This window comes from Pavona decussata, unplaced genomic scaffold, assembly GCF_977016875.1.
Source record: "Pavona decussata unplaced genomic scaffold, jaPavDecu1.1 SCAFFOLD_197, whole genome shotgun sequence".
Lineage (NCBI taxonomy): Eukaryota > Metazoa > Cnidaria > Anthozoa > Scleractinia > Agariciidae > Pavona > Pavona decussata.
In genome coordinates this window covers 180,619-206,501 of record NW_028145605.1, presented here as the reverse complement: position 1 = coordinate 206,501, position 25,883 = coordinate 180,619, and the positions used below count along the sequence as shown (strand labels likewise).

At 40.1% G+C, this 25,883-nt stretch overlaps 1 protein-coding gene across 1 annotated transcript; it reads left to right on the top strand.

Annotated features, from left to right (window-relative positions):
• Positions 1-3,192: 3,192 nt before the first annotated feature.
• Positions 3,193-25,883, top strand: LOC146461527 (serine/threonine-protein kinase SIK3-like). The gene is made up of 9 exons (XM_085086771.1): positions 3,193-3,345; positions 3,578-3,694; positions 12,828-12,891; positions 13,914-14,029; positions 15,164-15,209; positions 15,714-15,838; positions 20,688-20,811; positions 21,095-21,303; positions 22,613-25,883. Exons 1-9 carry the CDS (start codon positions 3,211-3,213, stop codon positions 25,172-25,174), a joined length of 3,498 nt encoding a protein of 1,165 aa, XP_084942897.1. The 5' UTR covers positions 3,193-3,210; the 3' UTR covers positions 25,175-25,883.

The window sequence follows — 25,883 nt, the reverse complement described above, 5'->3', positions numbered from 1 at the left end:
CACCCTAGTCACCCTCGTAGACAAGCGTTAATCGGCTTTCGAACAACCCGGCCCAGTGCACTAGCATACTTTCAGACTTGTTAACACCACCCCCCCCCCCCCCCCACCCCTTCCCCATCATTGAAACCGGGCAGGCCTCTTTTGGTCTTCTATGACCAGCGGGAGGCTGGACTCAGACAGTGTTAACTGACAACGACAATTAAGCTATAAGTAGATTTATAGTGCGTCTGAAGATGTCCTCTTTGAATTTAGAGTTGGACGTTCCGTGTCGCGAGAATGGCGTCATGATTTCCAATCAGTGGCCATCTTGGATCTGTCGCCTTGGACCTTAGTTCAAAAAAATGTCCAAATGTGGCTGCACTGACACCATCAGATTCAGCACAACGACGTCGTACTTTTGCCTAATCTCTTTACGGCTTTCTTCCAGGCCCTCACGGTCAATTAGTTTCAATGACGTATCTGAGGCGAACGGCGTGACCCGAAACGGATTGACCGAGATGAAAAACAGAGAGAGTCCTAGGATCTAGGCAAGTCCTACTCAACAGTTATTAGATTGAACACATCAACTTTCAAAAAATGGATATATTTTGATTTTCGTGCATACATATTGACGGAATAATTCCTGCCTTCCTGCATATTGACGGAATAATTCCTGCCTTCTCCCCTCCCCGGCCTACTGGTTAACGATTTTCCTGACGCCAGAACGAGCATGATGGATGACGTAACAACTACCTAAAACAAGTACTTTAACATTTATTTTTCATTCGTTTAGTTGTATACAACCAATAATCAGTGTAAGACGTCAAAATATCTCCTGGCCTGACGATGTGAGGTTTTATTGGATTTGTTCTGATTTAAAACTCCCAAAAGAGAGTTATTCACTCTCGAAGTGACATGCGTTGCCTCCGTGCACTAAAACAGACCCTGATATCATAGCAGTTGCACTCGAGGCTCATCGAGGGTGAGATGGGGGGGGGGGGGGGGAAGGGGAAGGGGCAGGCCTGATGCTCAATATCTCGGATTCTCTACTTCCCAGTAACACCATTACATCTCGTGTCTCCTAATGCGGCCTCAATGTTATATTGGAGGTACGTTTAGTTACCATGATATCCACGAGATAAAAAGGACAAAAACTGTGTTTGTAAAGACCACCTCAACAAAATAAATGCTAAGGATTTTGTAGCTATGAAAGGTCACTGTTTCAGAAATAAACTGATTAACATGCAAATACCATAAAAAAAGAAAGCGGCTGTTTTCACGGTTAGGGAAATATTTTTGCCCTGAAATCAGCCTTACTTACTTTTCTGACAGTGATTAATTTTTCACGTGAGGATTCGAGTCCCTTCATCCACCCCGGTTTGGTTAAGGTCGCATCCTTTTGTGACAATTCTGGGTGGCTTACGCCGGTTAAGGACTGAACAACAGAATATCGGTTCCTAACAAAAAGCCGATCTTATTAATCCGAATTAAAACAACCTGAAAGTACAAAATTCCTCTTATGGTTGAATAAAATGATTTCCGTTGATTCTACTAGGTAGGACAGAACAGGACAGAATGAACTGAATAGGTACTATTCATTTTTTTTTTCTTCAGTGAAAATAACTGATATGTCACAAAAAAAGTAAAAACCATGAATGCTGTCTATTCAGTGTATTTCTACTCCGGAATATAGTCCCCTGCGCGGTTAAATACATCTCCCAGAGCGGTTCATTATTTGGATTTGTAAACTAAACTTCGCACATCTAGAAAATAAGCCTTAAATTTGTTGTTGTTGTTGTTGTTGTTGTTGTTGTTGTTGTTGCTGTTGTTATTGTCGCTGTTTTTTGATAAAAATGAGCAAATGCCCTTTGTTTGCAATGTCTTGTTCCATTGTTCCATTGACGAAATGTTATCGTTTTTCGAAATCTTTGACAAATTGTGAAACAACGGTCGTTTTGGTTAGACTACGAGCAGTCCTCTATTTTTCTTATAGAGACAGTAAAGCGAGTGAACGGTGCGAACGAGCGCGAAACTTGAATTACCTCCCGGCTTGCCTTTCGAAATCTCTCTCGCCATTGGCGCAGCTTGAGCTAAAAAATGAGACATATACCGCCTCCGAGCATAACTGACTACTGAAATCTATGTAGATTTCTGTATATCTTTCTTATTTTTTCTTTTTTTTTTTTCTACATTATCAATCTTTTCTAATTTCGTCTCACTATTCGATCGTGTCGTTTATCATGATCCGGCTGACTACAGCGCGGCGCTTCTCGCAGAATGGTTTACGGTAAAGCTGCATGTGTTTTTTTTTTTTTTCTAACTTTAGAACTAGCAAAACGAATCCGGTTGAAAACCCGTCGGCAAGGGTGAAAACAAAAGTGACAAACACAATCCATATCTTCCTCTGAATTCGTGATTCGAGACGCCAAGTAAACAGGGGATACCGCCGAATTAAATTAACGCGTCACACAAACGATAACCGGATAACGAACACGAACGCACAAACGCACGCGAAATGTCGTATAATTTATTTACCTCGGCAAGTTCACGCTTCTAAGGCGACTCCTTCCTGTATCACAGAATATATTGATTTCAGATGAACACGTCAAGAACAGAATAGCGGGTTTTGAAGAGTTTCACAAAGGAGGCAACTTAATTAAACTTCAATGTCAGTTCCAGCTTTTTAATTTTGCCTCATTAGAGGGAATCGGCCGTTCATATTGTATTCTTTAGGTGTCTTGCTCTTGCATGCAGCCAGTTTCGACAGCTACAAAGCTGTGTTTTTATTCAATTTATTTTTCAGCAAATCCCCATGCAAATATACACCTTTACTCCTTCCTCCGGCAAGCTGTAAGATTCAGCTGTTGCCTGCAAGTCATTGTAATTCAGATCATGATCAACACAGTGATCGATATAAACTGAAATCGTGAACCAGCTTTGCTTAAAAACTTGTCATAAACGGATGCTGAACGCAGTTCCTTTTTCCTGAAAGAAAAATTAAAAAAAATAAAACTAGCGGATGTTGGAAATTATGAAACAATTGAATTGCTGCATCAGTTTGGCGGCAGCTGGCAATCCAGCATTTCGAGGGAAAATATTAAAAGAAAAAAAAAATGGTTGGTTGCGATGAGACTAAAATTTCCGGTCTCTGGCAGCTCCTCGCGCGTTTCCCGCGCGTGTTACCCCAGCCATGCGCAATGCTGGTCTTTGAGAACATGTAATCATGCTAAAATGGCGGATAAACCGCGAGGGCACAATCGTCATGGTAGTGTGGTGCGAATCGGTTACTACAACATCGAAAAGACCATCGGAAAAGGAAATTTTGCAGTTGTCAAGCTTGCCACGCACTGCATTACAAAAACGAAGGTGAATTTATTTGCGCGAACGTGCGATTGTGAGCCTGTTACTTCGCCGTTCAAGCAGACTTTTTACTTCAACTCTGCACCGACAAAAAGTCGTCTTACGCTTTCTACTCGTCATGAAACAGCGAAATGAAAACACGAACAGCAGTAAAACTTTCCAATGAAGCAGAAATATGCTTCTTTGTTTCCTCAACCGCTTCAGTTTCTCGCTTGCTAAATATGTTTTTCCTAACCAGGTCGCCGTCAAAATCATCGACAAGAGTCAACTGGATCAGGACAATTTGAAGAAAATTTTTCGGGAAGTACAAGTGATGAAGATGCTGGATCATCCTCACATCATTAAACTATATCAGGTAAGAGTTTGGCCATTATTTCACCGTTTTATTACGATGTTTAAGGTCCATTTTCTCGTTTGTTCTTCCTTCAATTGCAATCTTAAGACGAAGTCTCGGCGCAGATGTATTATTTGGAAGACCTCCGGCCTGTGTTGTCGAGACTTCAAGACAGCATTTTTTTGTGTGAAATACTCGGCCTTTTATTTCGTTTCTAGCTTGATTAAGTATCGTTAACACGGCTTTTGAGGAAAAGAATTATCGCAATTCTTTCGGCCACGGTACATTTCATGACAGACAACAATACGAGTAAGCACACACACATACAGATCCAATGGCCGGTGAGACGAAAGCGGCGCGTATCGGCTCCGGTTTTCAAGTGCTCCGTGTCACGTCCTTCGTTTGCTGATATCGGAAGGCTATCGGGGCTTTTATCGGTTTGCATAGAAGCGGATACAGTGGGAAAAATGGCCTCCGCGTAGCTCATGCATATCACCAATTGCCTATGAAATTTACAACGGTTGTTAGTTTCAGAAATTTTCCGCAGCTTCGCGCGATCTTTGTCTGCGCGTACACGTAGCCATGACTTAATCATCAAGCTCTTTTCGTCTTGTCCACACGCATCAGTCAATTAGTATTGGACGTGTGCACAGTTTTCAATTTTCCAGAGAAATCTATAATGTTTTTTCCGCATTTCTCCCCCCATTCGCCTGGTCTTTGCGATACCGATGTTTTTGTTTACAAATTTGCGCTGCGGTTGTTTTGACATTTTCGCCGTGCGAAATTAACTGAACCGAAATTTTCCTGATCGTTGTTACTTGAGTTCAGTCTCGTTTTGCAATCGGTTCGACGACTTTCGAAAGTCACCAATTTTAAGTTTGAAAATCTCTCTGGGATTGCGTTTATTTGGCCGGAGTAACGGAAGGTAATTTAGCCCAATAAATATTCCTTTCGAATTCGCCTCCATGTCGTTGTCGATTAGCACACAACTGGAAAACTAGTCATGTATGAGCGAAACTGAACTTATCTTTCGATCGAGCATTCGGAACGTGCGTTCGACACACATGAACGGTTCTAGAATAACTGCTTCTATGTTGTTTACAAATGGCTGGTGATTTTAGCAAAATCTAAATACCCCGATACACCAAAAAACTCTGATTTGAGTATGTGTGTGTGTGTGTGCTGTATCTTGCCATCGATATGTGTTTGTGTGATCTTTCAATGAGCCGTGTCTGGTGTATCGGAACACTGTTAAAGTAAAGGAATTGTTATCGTCAGGAACAAGCGATCGATGCCTTTTTTGTTTTGAGAAGCATGAAACATAAAACATTATTTTCATACACTGTGATTACTTTTCATATATCTTTGCAATGCTCTCACATTTGATTTTAGCCGAACAAGTGAAATTCTAGCACAACCCCAGAGGCGAGAAAATTTCAGTCAGGAATGCTTTTATCTTCCAAGCCACAAACAGCAGTTTCTTAAGGGTGCTTAAAGAAGTTTATGAAGACATCAACAAGTTCCTTTGTTCAAACAATAAGATTCACTCTATAATTGTTGACAACATATCAACTGCTATTGTAAATATTTGTACTCAAGTGTTTATGAATTCCTTTTGTTGTAAATCTGCAAGCTAACCCAAGTGCAATTCTTCTGATGCACTGTGACATTGCAACCTTTTCAACCAGTTAGAAATTTAATGTCATGGTGTGCAAAATGTTACTAATTGTGACAAGGTCTGCAGAAATGTGGCAGTTGTGGTCCATAAATGTGCGTGCCTCAGATATGTTTCAACTCAATTCACTTGGTTTTTGTGTTTGGTAAATAAATGAACAAATCTGTTGGATTCGCTTTGTTGCACCACTTTTCATGTTTGTACTGTAACAAAGAACTTATTTGATAAACTGATAGAGCTAATGAATTGATACATGTATTTCTTTGCCCTTACATGTAGTTAAAAAACAACAACAACGTAGTAACAGCAAGGTTTTTAGAAAATCATGTTACTAAGTTTTTTGTGGCAAATTTTTGTACACATCATTAGTTCTGCTTGATTTTGAAGTTATTATTTTTCAAGCCAGGGCTGTAACCACATGGTAGCAACCGGGTGTTATGACTGGCAACTACAGTTAAGGTGACTGGCTACTCAGACGTCTGAGACAAAAGGTTTCTAAAGAAAATTTCTCTAGATTATTACTTTCTATTTTCTTTGTGAAGCTGCTTCTTCAAAGCTGTAAATGACACCTTTGAAAACTTGAACTACCTTGAAACCCTGCTACTAACTTAAAGATACAAATTCTTGTGACTGTTTTCCATATATTTTGTTATGATATTAGTTGAGATAATTTCTTGAAACATTACGATATGTTACATACTGTATGTTAGATGATGATCCAACATTGTTTCACCAACAAACTGTTTGTCCATAATGTCAGAATGCTTAAATTAGCCAGGAGATTTAAGTTTAGAGTTGTTCATCCAATGGCTCAACTGTGCTAACTACCAAATAAATACAAATCATTGGCCGGAAACCAACTGTGTCACTGAGACACTAGGAGTCTTTCGTGATCGGTGAAGTGCGTGTAGATACAAGGAAACATACATGTATTTCTGACTGCCCTCCTATCAAACTGTAAAAAAAAAAAAAAAAAAAAAAAAACCATGGCTGATGTTGTCGATATTCAACTCTCAAAAAATTATACTGTTTCTTTCATGTAGACAATTTCCCATTTTCCGGATCAATTCTGGATTCCAATCTGTGCAATTCCACTTTCCGTTTCAGTCTCCTAGTTCCAGCTTTTCTCATTGCCTTTTTTTTTTTTTTCAAAATAAATTATTTAAATAATTATTTATTATTTAAATTATAAACTATTATATAATTTATACACATTGTATTTTAAATTTTAGAATGAAAAGCATTACAGCAAAGTACCGCTCAGTAGCATTCACTTGAATGGTTGCACTTTAAGATTAAAATTTCATCCACAGATTCAAAATTTAGAACCACCTTTACCACATTTTAATAGACAGTCATAGGGCATGTGGGCTTAGGCTTGGCACCTTTAATTTGAATGGTCACAGCTTGCATTAATATACCATACAGGCTCTATAGTTTAACACAACTACCTTGCACTTGACAGTACTTATAATAAACAGTACAGTGCACCTGTGGCATAGGAAAGTACTGCTCAGTAAGTTTCATTTGAAATTGGTTACACTTTACGATTTCATCCACAGACTGAAAGTTAGAACCACCTAGTACAGCATAATAAACAGCACTACAGGAAAGTACTGCTCAGTAGCTTTCATTTAAATGGTCACACTTTACGATTTCATCCACAGACTCAAAACTTAGAACCACCTTGTACAGCATAATAAACAGCACCACAGGAAAGTGCTGCTCAGTAGCTTTCATTTGAATGGTCACACTTTAGGATTTCATCCACAGACTAAAAGTTAGAACCACCTTGTACAGCATAATAAACTGCACCACAGGAAAGAGCTGCTCATTTGAATGGTGACACTTTAGGATTTTGTACCCAGACTTCAGTATTAGCATAAGACTACATGACTTAAGGGTTGACGTCATGGTCTCAGGGCAGTTTAACCCTTAAAACCCACTGAACAACATTTAAAATTTCTCTTTGTAATCCAATATATAGGTCTTGAGAATAAATGCATGGTTACATGGCTAGCACTCCATGTTAGATCAATGTCAGATGACGTTTGACCAATATTTTTTGTTGAATGAATGTTTTGCTCTCGATCAAACAATCATTAATTTATGTTTCCAATATCTAACAATATGGATTGATATTAGATGAACTATGCATCCATCAAATCTTAGGTAACAAAATCATGTGGGTATGTTGTAGAACAATGTTGGAATGTTTAGGTGGAGATTTTACAAGTACATGTACATGTACAATCCATGCGTTAAATATGCAACTGCATGTACCATATTGGTACTTAATTTCACGATTTTGTCGCGATAGTATTTCGCAGGGTTTTACTTTCGCATTGTCAATAGGGAAATATGAAAAAAGGCATTAAATTTCGCAATTCAAGCGTTCTCAACTTCATTTTATTCTAAGGGATTTGTTTGAATCTAGCGATCCAGATGAAGATGAAAGCTAGATTGTCTACTCCATATGTGAAATCTTTGCAAATTAACGTTATTTCACAACAGACGATACAAAATGGAAGTAACCAGTAAAACCAGTTAATAATTTGTGTATTTGTCGATACATATCCTGTGTATGTTGTTGTTAAAAACATGTTAATCTTTTTTTTTTTTTCTGTGATTTGAATTTTCTATATGGGTATTAAATTTTGCGAGGATTTTTATTCTATTTATTAAAATAAAGTTTAACTAGACATTACATGTACAATAAAAAAAAAACTTGAAAAAGCTCAAAACTTTACTTGGAGTTGAGATTTTTTTCAATATTGAGGTAAATTTTTTAAAACCCCATAAAATGCATTTCAGATGTATTCGGTAAATAATAGAATTTGACCAAAATGATGCAGAGGTTCAAACCAAATCAGAGAAGGAGATCATAAATAATTTGTGGTTGAAGTAGTTGTGGTACATACAATGTAATATTATTATTAGTGCTTGCATAACTTTGCAATGAAAACTACATGTATGCATGCAAATTATATTGCAGAGTAGTCAATATCCAACTAGATTTCAAGCGTATCATTGTGCTTTTTAATTAATCGCATGTTCAGCATTCATGATAACTGTCTTCCTCTATAGACCATATGCAAAATTGGCTGCCTTTAAATTATTCTTTTGTACGTATTCAAAATAGCCCCACTTACCTCACTTGGGATAATGAATTCTTTAGAGTTTTCATATGAAAAACGAGGTTGGTGAGGCTATTTTGAATATGGACAAAAGAATAATTTTAAGAATGCCATTTTTGCGTAGGGTCTATATGTTTGTTTGTTTTTGTGTTTTGATTTTGTTTTGTTTACTTACTACGTAATTTTTCATAAATCAAACTGTTGAAACTAATGACGAGGGTTATCTACAAATGTGTCTGATACGCAACTTTTTAAATGTGGAAAATTGGCCTTTGAAATGGAAGACTGTTGTTACCATCAAGAAGTTAATTTCCAATAGTTTCGTTTGTTCTGAAATACATTTTACCAAGAAATTTGGTACTTTAATTGAATTTATTTTGACGTGACGAGTGAAAAGGCTAATGCGCTTAGATCTGATTTCCTGTAGTTTAGTTCATAAGCAGCTATAATCTTGTTTAGTCTTTCCTCTTCTTTGCTAAATTTAACAAAGAGAATTTGAACAAAACAAGCTGACAGTTTCATGGCTTGGAACAGGAAGGTCTTACAGCTAAAGTTACAATTTGGCCATGAAATCATAATTTCTCTAAATTAGCTCTCATTTGGCATTCAGATTACAGCTATAGTTGTCACCATAGTTCCATCTGTTTGTGTGGAGGATATGATCCCACGTCCTCGAACACATGTCGTTGCATCCCCTTCTTCAAGTCCCCATCCCACTTTTTAAACCATCAGCTGTTCCATCTTTCTTTTCGCCCACAAGGTCAAATTTGACAAATTTTTAAATATCTTGTAATGACTTTGACTCAAAGCTCACGTTTGAAACTAAAAACAGGGCTTCTGATAGGGTGCGGAAAAAAATTGGAAACTATGCGGCACTTTTAAGTCTCATTATGCGGCAAGAAAGGTCTATTATGCGGCAAATTATGCGATTTCATTTAAGCTAATTTAACCTTGTTTTATTAGGTCTAAAAGGAGCACAATCCATTTTTTGCTGTTCAAGAAGCAATTAGAGCACGGAGAAATGAAGAAACAGCTGAAATAAATCATTTGTTGCCTCATTTCAAATTATTGAAAATCAGATATTGCCAATTTGGTCAAGTCAGCGTTTGTTGCTTCCCACCCGCATTTTTTTCCACGTTCCACTTGTGTGACTCAGCTTCAATGTGCTTGTCAACTACAAACTTTCGAAGATGATCAACCACTATGTTGCACGAAGAGCAAAACATCTAGGAAGATCGAAGGAGACACTGCTCGCAGGGTAAACAACAGACTATCGTTAACATGAAACATTCCTTCGGGTACTTTCTTGCCCTGTCTTTTGCCGAAATATTTACAGGAAGGTGCAATCTTTTTTTTTTCTCCTGCGAAGAAGTGCTCGGCGTTTTAACAACAAACTTATCCATAATGAGGATGTTTGTTTCAATAATTAAAAAAAAAACTACATATTGCAAGCGACTATCAAGCAGTTTTCATGCCAATACCTACATTGCAAGTATGAAGGGATCAAATGACATCTTAAAAATATATACATGATTGTGATTGGTGTATTTACATAAAAAGATTGTTTATTCTGGGCCAATGATCACTTGTTTAATATTGAAAACCAGCACCAGGTCCCCAGCATGTAAAATGAAGCATAGAACGCCTGTTTGTTCGCTTAATCAACAAACGAACGCTTCCAGGTGATTTTTGACGCCTTTTGAAAGAAAAAACTCCTTGAGATAACGCTTAAATTATCGGAGAACTTAACATAAAGCGAGATTTTTGCTCTTTTTTTCTTAAATTGTGCAATTTTGTACAAATTCTGCGATTTTTCATGAATTATGCGATTTGTTGCGATTTTAGGTCAATTATGCGAAATCGCAACATCGCATAATATCAGAAGCCCTGTAAAAAAGAAAACCTCTACATGTAGCTTTGCACTGAGAACAAAAGGAATCATTTGTCCTTTGCTTGTTTTTTGGCAAAATTTATTTATTGTCAAATGGCATGTACATGTAGAGCTTGTTTACAAAAAAGTGGATTTTATGGCTAAATTGTCAGACATTTCTCCATGAATCCCTTCATTTTACACCAATGTGAATGAATTAAATATAAATCCCTTTGATGAGTTTCTACTTGGTGGCAACAAAGAAGCTACAGTTTTAATAATAAATTTTATTGTATATTGTGCAGTTCCAGGAAAAAAATCCATATCCACCCCAGTCATCGGAAATTTCTAGGGGGAGGGGGGACTAAGGTAAACTGTACATGTAGAAGTGAAAATTTTAGAAGCAAAGTATGAAGCTTAACTGGCAAAACAAAAAATAACCTTCCCTGGGGGCAGTATGGATATTTTCTGGAACTGCGCATTTGCCAAAGCAGCTGTGCACTGTTTGTGATGTTGTCGTTATAAATTATTAACCATCTGTCTGTCGTGATTGGAGATTCAGATAGGAAAAATATTGTGCTGTCTGTGCATGGCATGGCTTGTGCATGTGATTCAGGTATAAAGTCCAAGGTCACATCAGTTCCTGTTTTGAAAACCTTTTGAAAGATTGCAGACATAATTTCTTGTCAAAACTGAGAGCCAAAATACGAGCAAGCTCACAGTCAGTTCTTAAAGCGATTTTCAGTTTATTCACTGAATTTCACAGTTAAGCAGGAAATGAAAATTAGGGCATTGATGTATAGATTAAAATGTTTCTTTTCTGTGGACAGAATATTTATGCAATACACTGTGCATGTATAAGTTCTGTTCTTTAGTCTGAAAATAGCCAAGCTGGTATTGAGCCCAATGAGATCTAGAACTTGGAGATATGTTGTTTTTTGTTTTTATTTCCATCTGTTTTTTTCAATTGGGCTTCACATTTCCTTGTTGTGGAGGCTTATTATGGGTGATTTCATCTTACCGCAAACAATTGAATAAAAACATGACCTCATTAATTTTGTTATTGACTATTAATTAAAGGGTGATCCAGATGGAAAGATGAGTGATTTCCGTTTAACCTTGAAATGATTACATATACAGCTGCTTGTGTGTGCCAATTAAACCAAAACAAGAAGTGAAGTGGAAAAAAGAATATGTAATTGATATATATTTGATTGGTTTTGTAAATGGAAGCAAACATCAATGATGTCTGATATTTGCTTGAGAACTGTCTAGACATCAATAAGTGTTGATATTTCTCTTTGAAGTTGCTTCACTCTGAAGTAATCTTGAGGCCCTATGTTCAAGTTTTCGCTCTGACTACTATCTCAATCTGGGGTTGTTTCTCAGCAGCCCAGAGTTCAACTCCTCGGCCGCGCTTGTAAATAGACAGCTGGTCCGCCGCCTGCCAGCTGGGATTCTTAATCATCAACGTTATGTTGTATTTAAAATAGAAAATATTTGTTTGTTCCTATTAGTTTTATTATCCCTTAAAAACCCATTTCAGAGAGAGGATCATTAACTAAGTATATTTATAAACCCTTTGACCCCTGATATCAAAGAACAAATTCTCCTACTTGTATCTTGTTCCCATACTTATCTTATAAAAGTACATGGACTGGGGAGAAGATTATTGAAATTTAAATAAAATTAACCTTGGGTGATCATATCCTTAATTCTCGTGACCTCAAGGGTGGAATAAGCATTGATATTTCAAGGAGAAATTTGATGCTTATCACTGTTAGGGCTTAAAGGGCTATAATAATTAAGGAGAATTTGTATTTTGATACTGATGCTTAAAGTGTTAACTCTTTTAGATGCAATGCATGTTTGTTGTAGTGATCAGTATATAATTTCTCCTTACAATATCAATAGAGCACATGAGGTTGGGGAAATGATCACCAAAATGTCTTGATGTGTAAACAAAATCTCCCAGTTAGAGTCATTAAGCAATAGATCCTTCTCCAAAATGGCGGCTGAAAATTCAAATAAGTTAAAATTAAAAATGTATACCAGCACTAGAAAGAGCACTTTTACTTTAGTAACCCTGCAAAGTTTCAGCATATCAGGTGTAATATCACCTGAGAAATTGTAAGTTGAAAAACGAAAAATTTACAGACGTTTATATGACTGGGGGTTTGACATGTTACCCCCAGTCATACAAACATCTGTAAATTTATCAAATTTCATCTTACATTTCCTAAGCTGATATAACACCTAATGTGCTGAAACGTTGCAAGGTTACTAAAGTAAAGGTGCTCTTTCCAGTGCTGGTATCAGTTTTTCATTCAGTTCAATTTCAACTTATTTAAATCTGTTGGGCACCGCCATTTTGGAGAAGGGTCTATTATTTAACACTGGGGAGAATATACATTGCCTCTTTTTATTGCGGCTTAAAGAGTTACTATATACGTGCATTCTATCTCTCTACAGGTGATGGAAACGGACAGAATGCTGTATTTGGTAACAGAATATGCCAGCAAAGGAGAGATCTTTGGTGAGGGTACAGTTGAAGCTGGTTTCATAATTTGAATTGAACTGCATCAGGATATACATGTATCATCAGCACTTGCTAAGAAAGTGACAAAATTTTCGAAATACGTGAGATTCAAATCCTGGTTGATAGCATAGCAGTGCTGGTAATAATAATGCTCTTGCATGAACAAACTGGGAGCTACATTGTATGTAGTCAGGCATTTACATAATTGTACCTGTCGATGATGACTAAAATAAGCTTTCTTTTATTATTTTTTAACTTTTTATAATCCTAGTTAGGTAGATAGATAGTTAGTTGATGGTGATAATCAAAGTAGCTGATGGAAAAACCGTGTATAAATAAAGTTATCCTATTCTATCCTGTACAACAAAAAATAAATGATTACAGTCAACTCTCGCCTTGCAGACACCTTGGTATTTCAGACACCCGGATAATACAGACAGCAGCTAAATCCCCAGCAAAAATAAATTACAGACGTTTGACTGGATAAATTTTCGCTATTACGGCCTCTCGCTATCGAGTACACTAACTTGCGGTCCCAAGGGTGTCTGGAATAAAGGGAGTTGACTGTATACAGTAAAGTAAGCAGCATACATTTATGCAGTTGCAAAGTTCAAGAGCATAAAAAAATAGTATTGAATGGGATCCAATACTATTTTTTATGCTCTTTGCTCTTACAATATCATTCCTGTGAACCTAAATAAGACTTCTCAGAGGGGTAGGGGTGGGGTCTGGGTACTACACATTGTTCCTATTGAAAAAGCCTACAGTAATTACAGTGTATAATATTTACAGTATGTTGTATTTAAATTTCAGATGATGAAGGGCTGATGGGGTGGTGGTGTGGGGAGTGGGGGGAGGCGAGGGGTCTGCAATCTAAAGATGCCCCAGTAAACCAGGGCACCTTTATCTTTCCATGAGGATTCTGTTCAGCTTTCTGTGGAACAAGGCTTCAGTGTAAAGTGGACCACAGTGCACTGCAGATCCTACTTTCCTGATTTTCTCCTCTGTTCTTCCTCTAGATCATTTAGTTGCTCATGGTAGAATGTCTGAAAAGGAAGCAAGAAAGAAGTTTATTCAAATTGCATCGGCTGTGGACAGCTGTCATAAGCAGCATGTTGTTCATAGGGACTTGAAAGTGAGTATTCTGTCCATCAAATTTTAATTACTCGATAACTTTACAAGTAGTTTAACAGCTGCTCTCATGCGGATCATGGAAAAGGAGGCCTTAAGAGTGTAGTGAATAATAGTGGCATGTGCTTATACATGTACCTGTGCCAAAATGACAAGGATAACACCATGTTTGATTTCTGTCACTGTCATACAAATGTGTTAAATGATTGTCCTTTATTTGTTGTATGATTTAGGCCTGTTCCAAACGTTGTGCTACTGCTGTGCCGAACTTAAATCAATTTGACCTGGCAGTGGCTTGGCAGTAGCACAGCAGTGGTTTCAAACGTCAAATTTAATTCAGTTGCACCAAATTATTAAATATAGAAATGTGTAGAACGAACAAATTAACCCAAAAAAACATTAATATAAGTTATGAGTTTTGTGCACGGCAATAGCACGCTGCTTGAACCCAAGTTGCGCTATTGCCATGCAGCACAACAGGGCCTGCCGTGCTAAATAGTCGTTCTGAACTTGATACAGCCTGCCAAACTAAATCTGTAGTTTCAAACGTCCTGCTACTGCCATGTTTAAGTAGAATTAAATTCTTGAATTTAGTTCAGCACGGCAGTAGCACGACGTTTGGAACAGACCTTACATTGTTATAACATTGCACCTACAGTATATGCAAAGAGTAAGTTAGCTCATACAGTATTATTACAGTAGCTTCAGTATGTGTGCAGTTTTGATATGCATGTCAAATATGCAGACGCACATGCACACGACAGGTGTGTTTTGGTTTGCTTATTCATTTCTGACCTGCACTGTCTATTGGTATTTACGGGAGGCAGCGTGGTCGAGTGGTTAGGGCGCTGGACTTGAAATCCGGAAGTCCCGGGTTCAAGTCTCGTTCTGACCACTATCTGGAGTTGTTTCTTGGTAGCCCCGGGTTCAACTCCTCGGCCTCGTTTGTAAATAGCCAGCTGGTCCGCCTCCTACCAGCTGGGATTCTTAACCATGTTATGTTGTATTTGAAATATTTGTTTCTTCCTGTTTGTTTCATTGTCCCTGAAAAGCCCCTATCGGGGAGTGGATAATTAAGTAATTTTTGTTTTTTTTTGTTTTTTTTGTTTACAATGTCTACTTTATGTTTCCTTTGCAGGCAGAAAATCTTTTATTAGATGAGAATTTTAATATCAAAATTGCAGGTATGAGTTTTTGTTTGTCCTTTGCAATTTCCATCTCCTCGTAATTATACATGTTGGATTCATCCTTGTGATTGGTTTACATGTAGCTTTTGTAGTCAGTGTCAGAGATGAGGATTTTTGTTGACTACCTAGAGAACTACACTAGGCATTCCTAGTACTAATAATATTTTAAACTGGTTTTCATGACTACATTTGCCATTATTTTTTTCCAGCCACTTCACAAACAGGTGACAGCCGTGTACATGTAAATACCATGTTAGTTGTGTTTACTCTATGCTGTTGTGGGCAACAAGAGCTACAAAGACTATAAGCTGTACCCCCCCCCCCCCCAGTATGAAGACTATACACTCCCACCCCACCTCCTTGCTACATGTACATGTCCTTGCTACTTGCACTCAACTCCCTTCTACATGTAGAATTATCAGCAAGCTTCTTTCACTGATCCTAGAAAACTTGCTGTAGTCTTCCAGTAAGTTTACTCAGTAGAAATCCATCTGTTTGTAGATTTTGGGTTCAGTAACATCTTTCAAGAAGGAAAGCACCTGAAAACCTGGTGTGGAAGTCCACCTTATGCAGCTCCAGAGCTCTTTGAGGGCAAGGCATACTGTGGACCAGAAGTGGACATTTGGGTGGGTGCTTAACACAGTATAATATACTACATATAGATACATGTACTATCTGTCCAACCTGTACATGCAAACTATGCTTAATGCAGTGCATGAATAGTGTAGGCTTCTCAGGTACCGACACCATGTTTTATATGGAAAACATTCCATTCAAATGAAAGCTACTGAGCAGTACTTTCCTTTTGTGCTGTTTATTATGCTGTAAAAAATGGTCCTGACGTTTACGTCTGTGGATGAAATCCTAAAGTGTGACCATTCATACGAAAGCTACTGAGGAGCACTTTTCTATGGTACTGTTTTTCTAGTTTTAATAGGTGGTTCTAATGTTTGAGTCAGTGGATGAAATCCTAAAGTATGACCATTCAAATGAAAGCTACTGAGGAGCACTTCCCTGTGGTGCTGTTTATCAAGTCGTAAGAGGTGTTATAACGTTTGAGTCTGTGGGTGAAATCCTAAAATGTAACCATTCAGACGAAAGCTACTGAGCGGTACTTTCCTGTGGTGCTGATTATCAAGTTGTAGAAGGGGGTTCTAGCGTTTGAGTCTGGTTGAAATCCTAAAGTGTGACCATTCAGATGAAGGCCACTGAGCAGTATTTTCCTGTGATGCTGATTGTCAAATTGTACTGGGCCCTGGTGTTTGAGTTTGTGGATGAAATCGTAACGTGTGACTGTTCAAATGAAAGCTATTGAGTAGTTCTTTTCTACATGATGTTGTACAAGGTAGCTCTACCTAGCGTTTGAGTTTGTATTTGAAATAATTATTCAGATTCGAAAACCACACGTACATGTACAGAGCAGTAGTGTTCATTGGGTATTGTGTACAGAGTAGCCTTTGTGCAAAGTTGTTCTATCTGTTGAAACCGAGAGCGAAGTCCTAAAGTGTTACCGTTGATTTGAAGGCTATTGAGCGTCAGTTTCTTCTATTGCCGTTGCTCTGTACTAAATAAGGTGGTTCAAACTAACACGTCAGGAGATAAGGCATTCGATCCAATTGATCATTCAAACAAAAGGTGCAGAGTGGGTGCAGGTCCTTTCTGCGCTACCTATCCGTTTTTCAATTTCCCCGGCGCAAGTAGCAATTTTGGAAAATTTGTCAAATTTCGTACTATGGAACTCCGGGAACGTTCAAGTTTAATTAACCACAAGATTCCTTGATCATTCGTAAATTGTCTTTTGTTCACAAGAAGAACGCCTCGTGTTGAGTGGGCGTCGAGAAATAATGAATTTGGCCCACACATTGTGCACGCTGTTTGGTAAACAAACGACGTGTGCACGCGAAGTTAGTGTTATTCTCGCGTTGAGCAAAATGGGGCTTAAGAACTCGAGCGGTACAATTCGAGAACATGAAAGAGTTAGAGGAACTTGGAGGGAGTGGGGGAGGGGGGTAGATTCGCGCGAGTGTTCCGTGTACACAAAAGCTGCCGTGCCACGAAAGAACCGGATAAGGAACGCACGCGCGATGGAAAACACAGACGTTCTTAAAGCGGTGATCTTTGAACGTTTGTTGGCTTGAAATGACCGGAAACGCCGTTCTGATTGAACCAATTTTCTTTTGGACTCTAGCTTTTGCCTCTGTTAGAACTTTCAACAGACTGGCAGGAAAGTTTAATTGCGTGACCTCCCACCCACTCACCAGCTTCCGTTTTCTGCTCCTTCTTACATCTCGTCTTGTATGCTAGACTAATGCTTGAAAGATGAAAGATCTTTGCAATGCTTTCCACCTGTCTGTCTGTATCACTATCCGTAGAAATTTCACGCTGTTCAAACAAATACGAATATTTTATAAACACGCGTCTTACACGCTTTGTACCCACGTGTGTGTGCGCGTGGGAAAAATCACTGCTCGGCTATTTTTGGTTCGAGTGTCCGTTCCGTGTGCCATTTTGCTAAGTATTTTACGTGGGAGGCTTGACTGTGATGTTTATTTTGCTGGGTCTTAATTTATAGTCTGTGTATGAAATCCTAAAGTGTGACCATTCAAATGAAAGCTACTGATCAAAAATAGTGACTTTTCTGTGGTGCTGTTTATGCTGCTGTACATGGTGGTTTTAACTTTCGAGTCTGTGAATGAAATCCTTAAGCGTGATCATTCAAATGAAAGCTAGTGAACTGTACTTTCCTGTGGTGCTCTTTGTTATGCTGTTCATGCTGGTTATATCTTTCGAGTCTGTGAATGAAATCCTAAAGTGTGACCACTCAAATGAAAGCTACTGAGCAGTACTTTCCTGTGGTGCTGTTTATTATGTTGTTCAAGGTGATTCTTACTTATGAGTCTGCAAAAAGTGTGGCCATTCAAATGAAAGCTACTGAGCAGTACTTTTCTGTGGTACTGTTTGTTTTTCAATGGTTTGTCATAGACTATTCACACCGATTTTAACTTACGCCAATTCAGTCAAGAATGAGAGGGCCCGCCGAAACGCGCTTGGCTCCATGAGCTCAGTTACATGAACATGAATAATGCTCCTTGTTTTGTTTTTTGTTTTTGTTGTTGTTGTTGTTGTTGTTTTTTTTTGACATTTTTTCCCTTCCTTTTCTGGACATCATCTCCCATCAAGCTTTTTAAGCATTACCACATCAAAAAAGAAAACGCAAAGTGGTGTGTTATGAACTTCCGTTTGACGATCAACGGAATTTTCTTAGCTGATTGTCCATTCATCAAACGCGTTTTGTGGTTTCTTCAAAAATAAATCCCTAGTATCAGCTAGTCTCTTTCGTCTTGGAATAAAGTAACCAAATTCCTCTCAACCCACCATCCCGGCAGAGGGCGTTGGTTGAAGCCCTATGAACAGTGACGCATAGTGATTGACTCTACAGTAACTCTTTTTTTAACTCTCCGAGACTGGCGTGTGTGGGAGAGGGTCAAAGACAATCGAAGTGATAGAGTGGTTTTCAACTGGGTGTCGTAAAACCAAAACCTAAGTAATTGCGGTGGCCAAACACAACACACGTCAACAACAAAATGGACCAATCAGAACTGGGAGCAAATACGTATAACCGGCGCCAAGCGCGGGAAAATGTGAGCGAACTGGGCACGGTTGGTTTTGGTTTTGCTTCTTATTGGTTGAGGAAAGTGGCGCGAGTTTTGCCAACCAACTACAGAGCGCAGTTAAGCAAAATAAAAGCAAACGAATTACTTTCGACACTCAGTTTAAAATCACCCTATTGAACGATGAAACTTGGAGGGTAAAATCAAGTCCTAAACTGCCTTGAGACACTGTCGTCACATGACGTATCGATTACGTCAGTAGTTCTTAGCTGTCACTGCTTGGTCTTGTCATCTGAAATTTTTCGATTTCTCCAAAACTTCAAGAGACTGTCATCATCATCATCATCATCATCAAATCTCCGCGCGCCAGAAGGCGCATAAGGCCGCCACATTCTACACTCTGTTCCGTGCTGCTGCCTTGGCTACAATCCAACTCTTCCACCCTGCCTTGTTTCTCTCCCTCTCAACAGTCCTTCTCTAAGTGGTCTTTGGTCTCCCTCGCGCCCTTCGTCCTTCTGGAGTCCACCCCAATGCTGTAAAACAGTCGTTTTCATCCTCTCTCCTGAATACATGTCCTAACCAGTTCCATCTTCTTCGTCGTGCCTCGCAGATTATTTAATTGATCTCTGCCATCTCAACCACTCTCTTGTTCGTCTGCCATTTGATCTTCATTATCCGTCTAAGGCACTGGCATTGGAAACTATTCAGTTTTCGTTCGTCAGCCTTTGTGATCTTCCACGTTTCACAGCCATATAGCAGGACCGGTCGAACTAAAGTCTTGAATTGGCGTATCTTGGTTCTCCTTCTTGTTTATGTACTGTTATCATAACTACCTTTTGCTTCCTTTGTTTTTCAACTTTTTTTTTTACAAACAGTCAAATTCATAACTATAGCACCAGAACTGCCAACAACTATCGCGTGCGTCATTGCCGAACTAATCTGAAAAAATTCACAATTCTTTACCAAGGTCCAAAGATCTGGAATTCCCTTCCTGTTACAATCACTTCTCTGACAAGTTTTCCCAACTTTAAGAATAAACTGCTAGAGTTTTTATTAAAATAATTACTGAATTGGCAAAGCTGCACACTTGTTGCACAAACTATGTAAGCATATATTGTTAGGTACGAGGTGGCCTCAACTATAAGCCTGGTGGTTTCTAGAGGTCACCTCGCCATACATTAAACAATGAATTAATTGTAAATATATTAGGAAAAAGGCAGATAAACGTCAATAGTCAATAGTCCTATTCCTCTCGCTCAAGAGACTGTACAAATTGATTAATGAATACGAGCCGTGAAACGCGCGAGCGAAAAGGAAGATGTGATAATTAAGGTTCGATACGAAATACTCGATGTTATTGCTACCGATGTGTCGTTGAAAAATGTCGATACTAACGAGAAATATCGGCTGTTTCGTCACTCAATGAATCCAATGCTTGAAAAGGCAGAGGCTTCTTACAGCCTAAAAATTATGAAAACCATTAAACAAAAAGCTAAAGCGGCTAAAAGATGTAAAAATTAAAACGTTATATCTTCAAGTGTTTTATAAGAACGCCGATAAACAGACATACAAAGAAATCAACATCTCGACTGAAAAACCTGCCTGTCAAAATCGGCTCGCCATCGAACGTAAACCCAGGTGAACCTTTACATGTAACACCAGATTGCTGCCAGTTAAATATTAGGAAACGTCATAGCGTTTAATGGCTAAATTTAATTTTAACAAAGTTATGAATGTTCAAAAGTGTGCTGGCACTTGCTCCTTGCGGGAAGCAATTTTCTCGCGCGCTCTTGTTGTTCGTCCTACGCAAAAATAAGGGACTGCTTTAGTCTACTCTTTGACCCTCATTGTTGTATTTTTGCAGAGCCTTGGAGTTGTGCTGTACGTGTTGGTGTGCGGTGCCTTGCCGTTCGATGGCAGCACTCTGCAAAGCTTGCGATCTCGTGTTTTGGACGGACGATTCAGAATTCCGTTCTTCATGTCCACGGGTGAGTGAATATTGCACTATGATTTCGAAACATTTTTTCCGTTGACCTTTATCCTAACTCTATCACGTCCGGGTATTGTGGACGGGTTTCTTATAGGACGTGTGGTTGCGTCTTTTGGATGCAATCTTTTCCTCTTTGTGTTGTTGTTGATGATGCTAGCACGAATTTTAAACTATCTAACCGGGTTAAATAAAGTAAGGGCTTCGCCCTCCTTAACTATCACGCGATAGAAATTTCGAGCTCGTAATCTAATTGCTAAATAAAGCGATTTGTTCCTTTGTAGAATGCGAGCATCTCATTAGGCATATGCTGGTACGCGACGTGGCCAAACGATATACCATGGTGAACATCATGAACCACAAATGGGTGAATGATATGGACGAAGAAGACAAAGCTAGCGTGCTTATAAGCGACTCAGTTGATCCCGAGCTTAGCGAAGAGGTGCTTACGATGATGCTTGCCAGGGGAATAGATCGAGAGAAAACCATCCAGGTATGGCGGTTATTGAACTAGCTTAATCCCAATAGCTCATTAAGTAATGTTTAAAAAACGAGCAGGAATGTTTTATCAGGTTTAAAACCACGAGGTGCAGCCGAGTGGTTAAGGGTCTTAAAACACGTGCTGCGGGTTTTTTGAACGTCTTCAAAAACATTCCTGGAAAAGCGTGTGTCAATAGAGTCCATAACAATTATGCTTTTGTGAACGTTGGATTTTAGCATACGAGAAAAACACCGCATACTAATAAGGAGGAGGTTTATCGATATAAAGTCACTGCACGTGATGTATTATCGATCATTTGATAGGTCAATGGGCTTTTTGAAGTGAAAACAGCCCCAAATCGGACACACAAAAATATTAACATACATGTAGCAATGAAAACCCTTCTCATTTAAAAGGTCATCCTCGTCCCAACTCAAAAGGTGACACAACCTTATTCAGCGTAAGACATACAGCACTGCAGGAAAGCACAGCTTGGTAGCTTTTTTGAGTGGTCATACTTTAGGATTACATCCACAGACTCAAACGTTAGAACCGTATTGTTCAGCGTAATAAACAGCACCAAGGCAAAGTACTGCCCAAACGCTTTCAATAGAATAATTACCCTTGGGATTTTCATCCAATTAAAGGGAAATGACAGCAAATTTTCGTGATACTTCCCCTTTGAGGTTATTGAAGTTTGCAAGTTGAGTCCTTTCGTTTGTTACTTGCTTACAAAGCAAAGGCCCTGCGTGTAAGCTACAAATGTAGGAGTTGCTAGATGTACGTACTTGCTGACTTGGCCAAGTATGGCAAATAGCACTATACTGATGTACTGTTGGATAGCCTCAGTACAGCCCCCAGCTCTAAAGGTTCGCACAATGCACCATTTCCTCCACAGACTCAAAGACTAAAGCCAACTTGTACAGCATAATAAACTACATCTCTGGAAAATATCTGCCTTTGCTCACTTCTCAGTGGTCACACTTGTCATGTACTTACGATCCAAATGGTCGGAATATCACGAAATAAAAACCTACTTTTATAAATAAATGACATTTTTAATACAATACATGTTTTGATGTGGTACACATCATCATCGGTTGTTACATGTACTTAGGATTTGTAGAGCACGACAAACCTTTCCCGTTAAATTTCATATCATCATCATCATCATCATCATCATCATCATCATCATCATCATCATCATCATCATCATCATCATCATCATCATCATCATCATCATCATCATCATCATCATCATCATCATCATTATTATTATTATTATTATTATTAACATAACGAGTTCCTTTTCTCCTTGCAGTCCCTCCACCAAAAAGACTACGACCAGTTTGCTGGCATTTATTACACTCTTCTTGAGAAGGTCAAAACCTCCGCCAGCACATCGCACGATCCTTGCGCCAACCTGCCTCCCGCACCGGGCAGCACAGGTGATTCTGAAATGATGGAAACAGACAGTGAAGGAGCAGGAGAAGCCGAGAAGCCGTCCATGAACGTACCCTTGGTACAGGTAACACCAGATTCGCCCACAAGGCGAGTAAAGCCTCAACAGACTCAGTGGGACGCCTCGCACGAGGAGGACGAAGAGGACGATAAGATGCCGGATGATATTCTTCCGAGCTTGAAATTGTACCTGGAAAAACGTCGGCACACTCTCACAGCTGTAGATCCCACGATGGAGATCCCGGAAGCGATTCGAGAGGTGTTGTCGCAGAAGTTCGTTCAGAGGCCTCTAAGTCCCTTGGGCCAGGCCACCGAGGATGCGCTTTCGGGAGCTCTTGGGCTTCACCCAGCGTTAAATCCATATTCACCAACGTTGGAGTACAAGGAGCAAATTTTGCAGGTTCCCACAGTGTTCCAGTTGAGACAGCCCCTGGGTAGGAGGGCCTCTGATGGGGCCACTAGTTTAGCAGCTGGTATTGCTCAATTCAATGCCCTTCGCGCTATGGCTGGGTATGGAGAAGACAGTCAGGGGAATGCGGGCTCGCTCAGCGGTTCGCCCTTAAATAGTCGCAATCCTCTCGTCTGTCAGTCACCATTTTCTGCCTCTCCAGGCCCCTCGAGTCCTCAAATCAGCGAAGGTGCAAACGATAGTGGCTCGGATCAAGAACCTGACCAAGATGCTATTGCTCGCTACATGGCGTGCCGCGGAGCACGTCAGCGCCACACCTCGCCAAACGAAATGCCAGATGATCTACAACTTCGGCTGCTACAGGTCCCTTTGAAAACAAGACGGGGTGTTTTCCCCCCAGGGAGGGAGCGCACGAGTCGAGAAGGTGCCTTCATCACTACCCCTACGGGGATCCGTTACAACGCATCAAGACGTGCCTCTGATGGGGCGGCATCGGTGCTCGCGTATAAGCAACATCTGGAGCGCATCAGTGGCGGTGGATCAAAGAGGAACAGTCTGAGAGAGCTGCAGGAGGAGTGTTTAAAACTACAGCAGCAGTATGGCCGCGTAGCGGAGGAAGAACAACAGCGTAGGCAACAAGAACAACACGAGCTTCACCTGCAGCAGTTTTATAGTCGAAGGGCTTCGGAGGGGGCCGATTCATTAGCCACCACGTTGGCACAGTTTCAGCGGCAGTACGCTCCTGCATACAGCACGAGCCAGGAGTTAGAGGTGGAAGGACAGCTGAGAGCAGATATGCTGCTTAGGAGCTCCGTGGAGGATTTAGAGGAAGTACCACCGCAAACTCAATCGGTGATGGAGCACCAGGACATGCTTCATCAAGAAATGCAGAGGTTGAACATTGAGCATTGTCCCCCTGCACAGAGCATTTTACACCCCACTTCAGGGGGAATCGGCCAGGACAGCGCCGCGCTGTCTTCTCTGGCGACAAACCTGGCATCGAACTCGCCAAGAAACAGTCTATTGATAGAGGATTCAACGCCTCCTGTTCCCGTCACTGAGACTTCGAACTTTCTTTCTCAGAACATCCTTTCGTCTCAAGCCAACACGTCTGCCATCCTTCCCGATGGTGGCTCATTGGCTTCCCCAGGCCCCTCTCCTCCTGCTTCTCCTCTTATATCCGCGGTGCCTTTGAATCAGCGGTACCCAATTCCGAACATCCTAAGCGCGAGAAGCTCGTCTAATGGAAACCTGTCAGAAAATAGCCCGGAAACGCGGGCGATCCCGCAAATATCCGCGGGTCTTCCGGGCGTTATGATGGGAAATACAATGGTTAATGAAAACGACCTTGAAGGGTTGGCGAGAGCCACTTGGGGGATTGGCCACGGTACGCTCCCGTTAACCCCGACATCGCTTCTTTCGACCTTTGCTACAAATCCGTCCGGCGCGCTGCTAGCGGGTAACGTCGGGCAGCGTTCGCCGTTGCATCACCGTCGACACCACACGGTTGCGCAAGACGCGTGGAATTCCATGGACCTGCTGCGAATGGCCACGGCTAATAACGTTTTAACACAAAACCACGCCAGGGACATGTTAAATAACAATATCAATTTGGAGGATGGCGTAAGAGACGGTTTACTTTATAGAACTTTTTCACCGAACGGCACCATCTATCAAGACCCTTTATTGAAGTCCCCCAGCAAAGGGGACGTAACCCCGGACTTAACGCAAACAAACAACCTCAGAATGGCGTTCTCTGTTAATATGACTTCTAACAAGTGTATTCCGGATATTATCAGCGAAATAAGGAGATCGCTCGATTTGCGCTCGTCCAAAATCGCGTACGAGCAGTCCGATCAGACATTTACTCTTCAGCAGGGGGGTGTGTGTGCGGAAATTGAGGTGTGCCCCCTCTCGGGGAATCTTAACGGACTGCGCTTGCGACGAGTCAGCGGCAACCCGTGGCAGTACAAGAAACTCTGCAATGAAGTGCTAGCGGAAATGAATTTGTGACATTTGAGGAGTGGAAAGAATCGAAACAATGTAGTGTTAGCTGTATGTGTAGACATTGCGTGACATTTGTGCTAGCGTGACTATTGCACCTCTCACTTATGGTAGTCGTTCTCATAAAAGTAATATTCCTGTCGTCTGAGAACGTATCGCTGGAGAGAAGCAACAGGATGGCTGAGGGTTGCATATTTAGTCTTAGACTTAAATTTGCGAGGTTTTTTTGTATGTAACTAAGACCGAGGGCAGGTTACAATCCAAACATGTTTTTCATTAGTTGTCACGCAAGGCTGTCCCCTTCTCTCAGCCGTCCTGTTTGCGCAGTCACTTTTGTCCAGTTTCGCTCAAGAGTAAGAGCGATCGTAAACAAGCCAGAAAAAAAATGTGAGAGAATTTGTTAAGGTAGCAACGTGCTGGTGAATAACTAATTTATTTTCAAGAATTGAAGTATGTGTTATTGAGTTCTCGCGTGAGGACCATTGTAAATTTTTAGGTCAGTCGCTTAGAGAACTTAGAAGAATAATCGAGACTAGACTTTCGCCATGCGAAGTTGTCAGCGTTACATTTTATATGTGACAGTAATCCGTAGTCAATCTTGCCACGCGATCTTTTATAGCAAAGATTGCGTGACATACCAAAGAGAGTTGAAGTCCGCATTGGAGACTTAGGTTTTCCAGTGCCCAGCTTAGGAATTAAAAAGCTTAAGAGAAAAAAA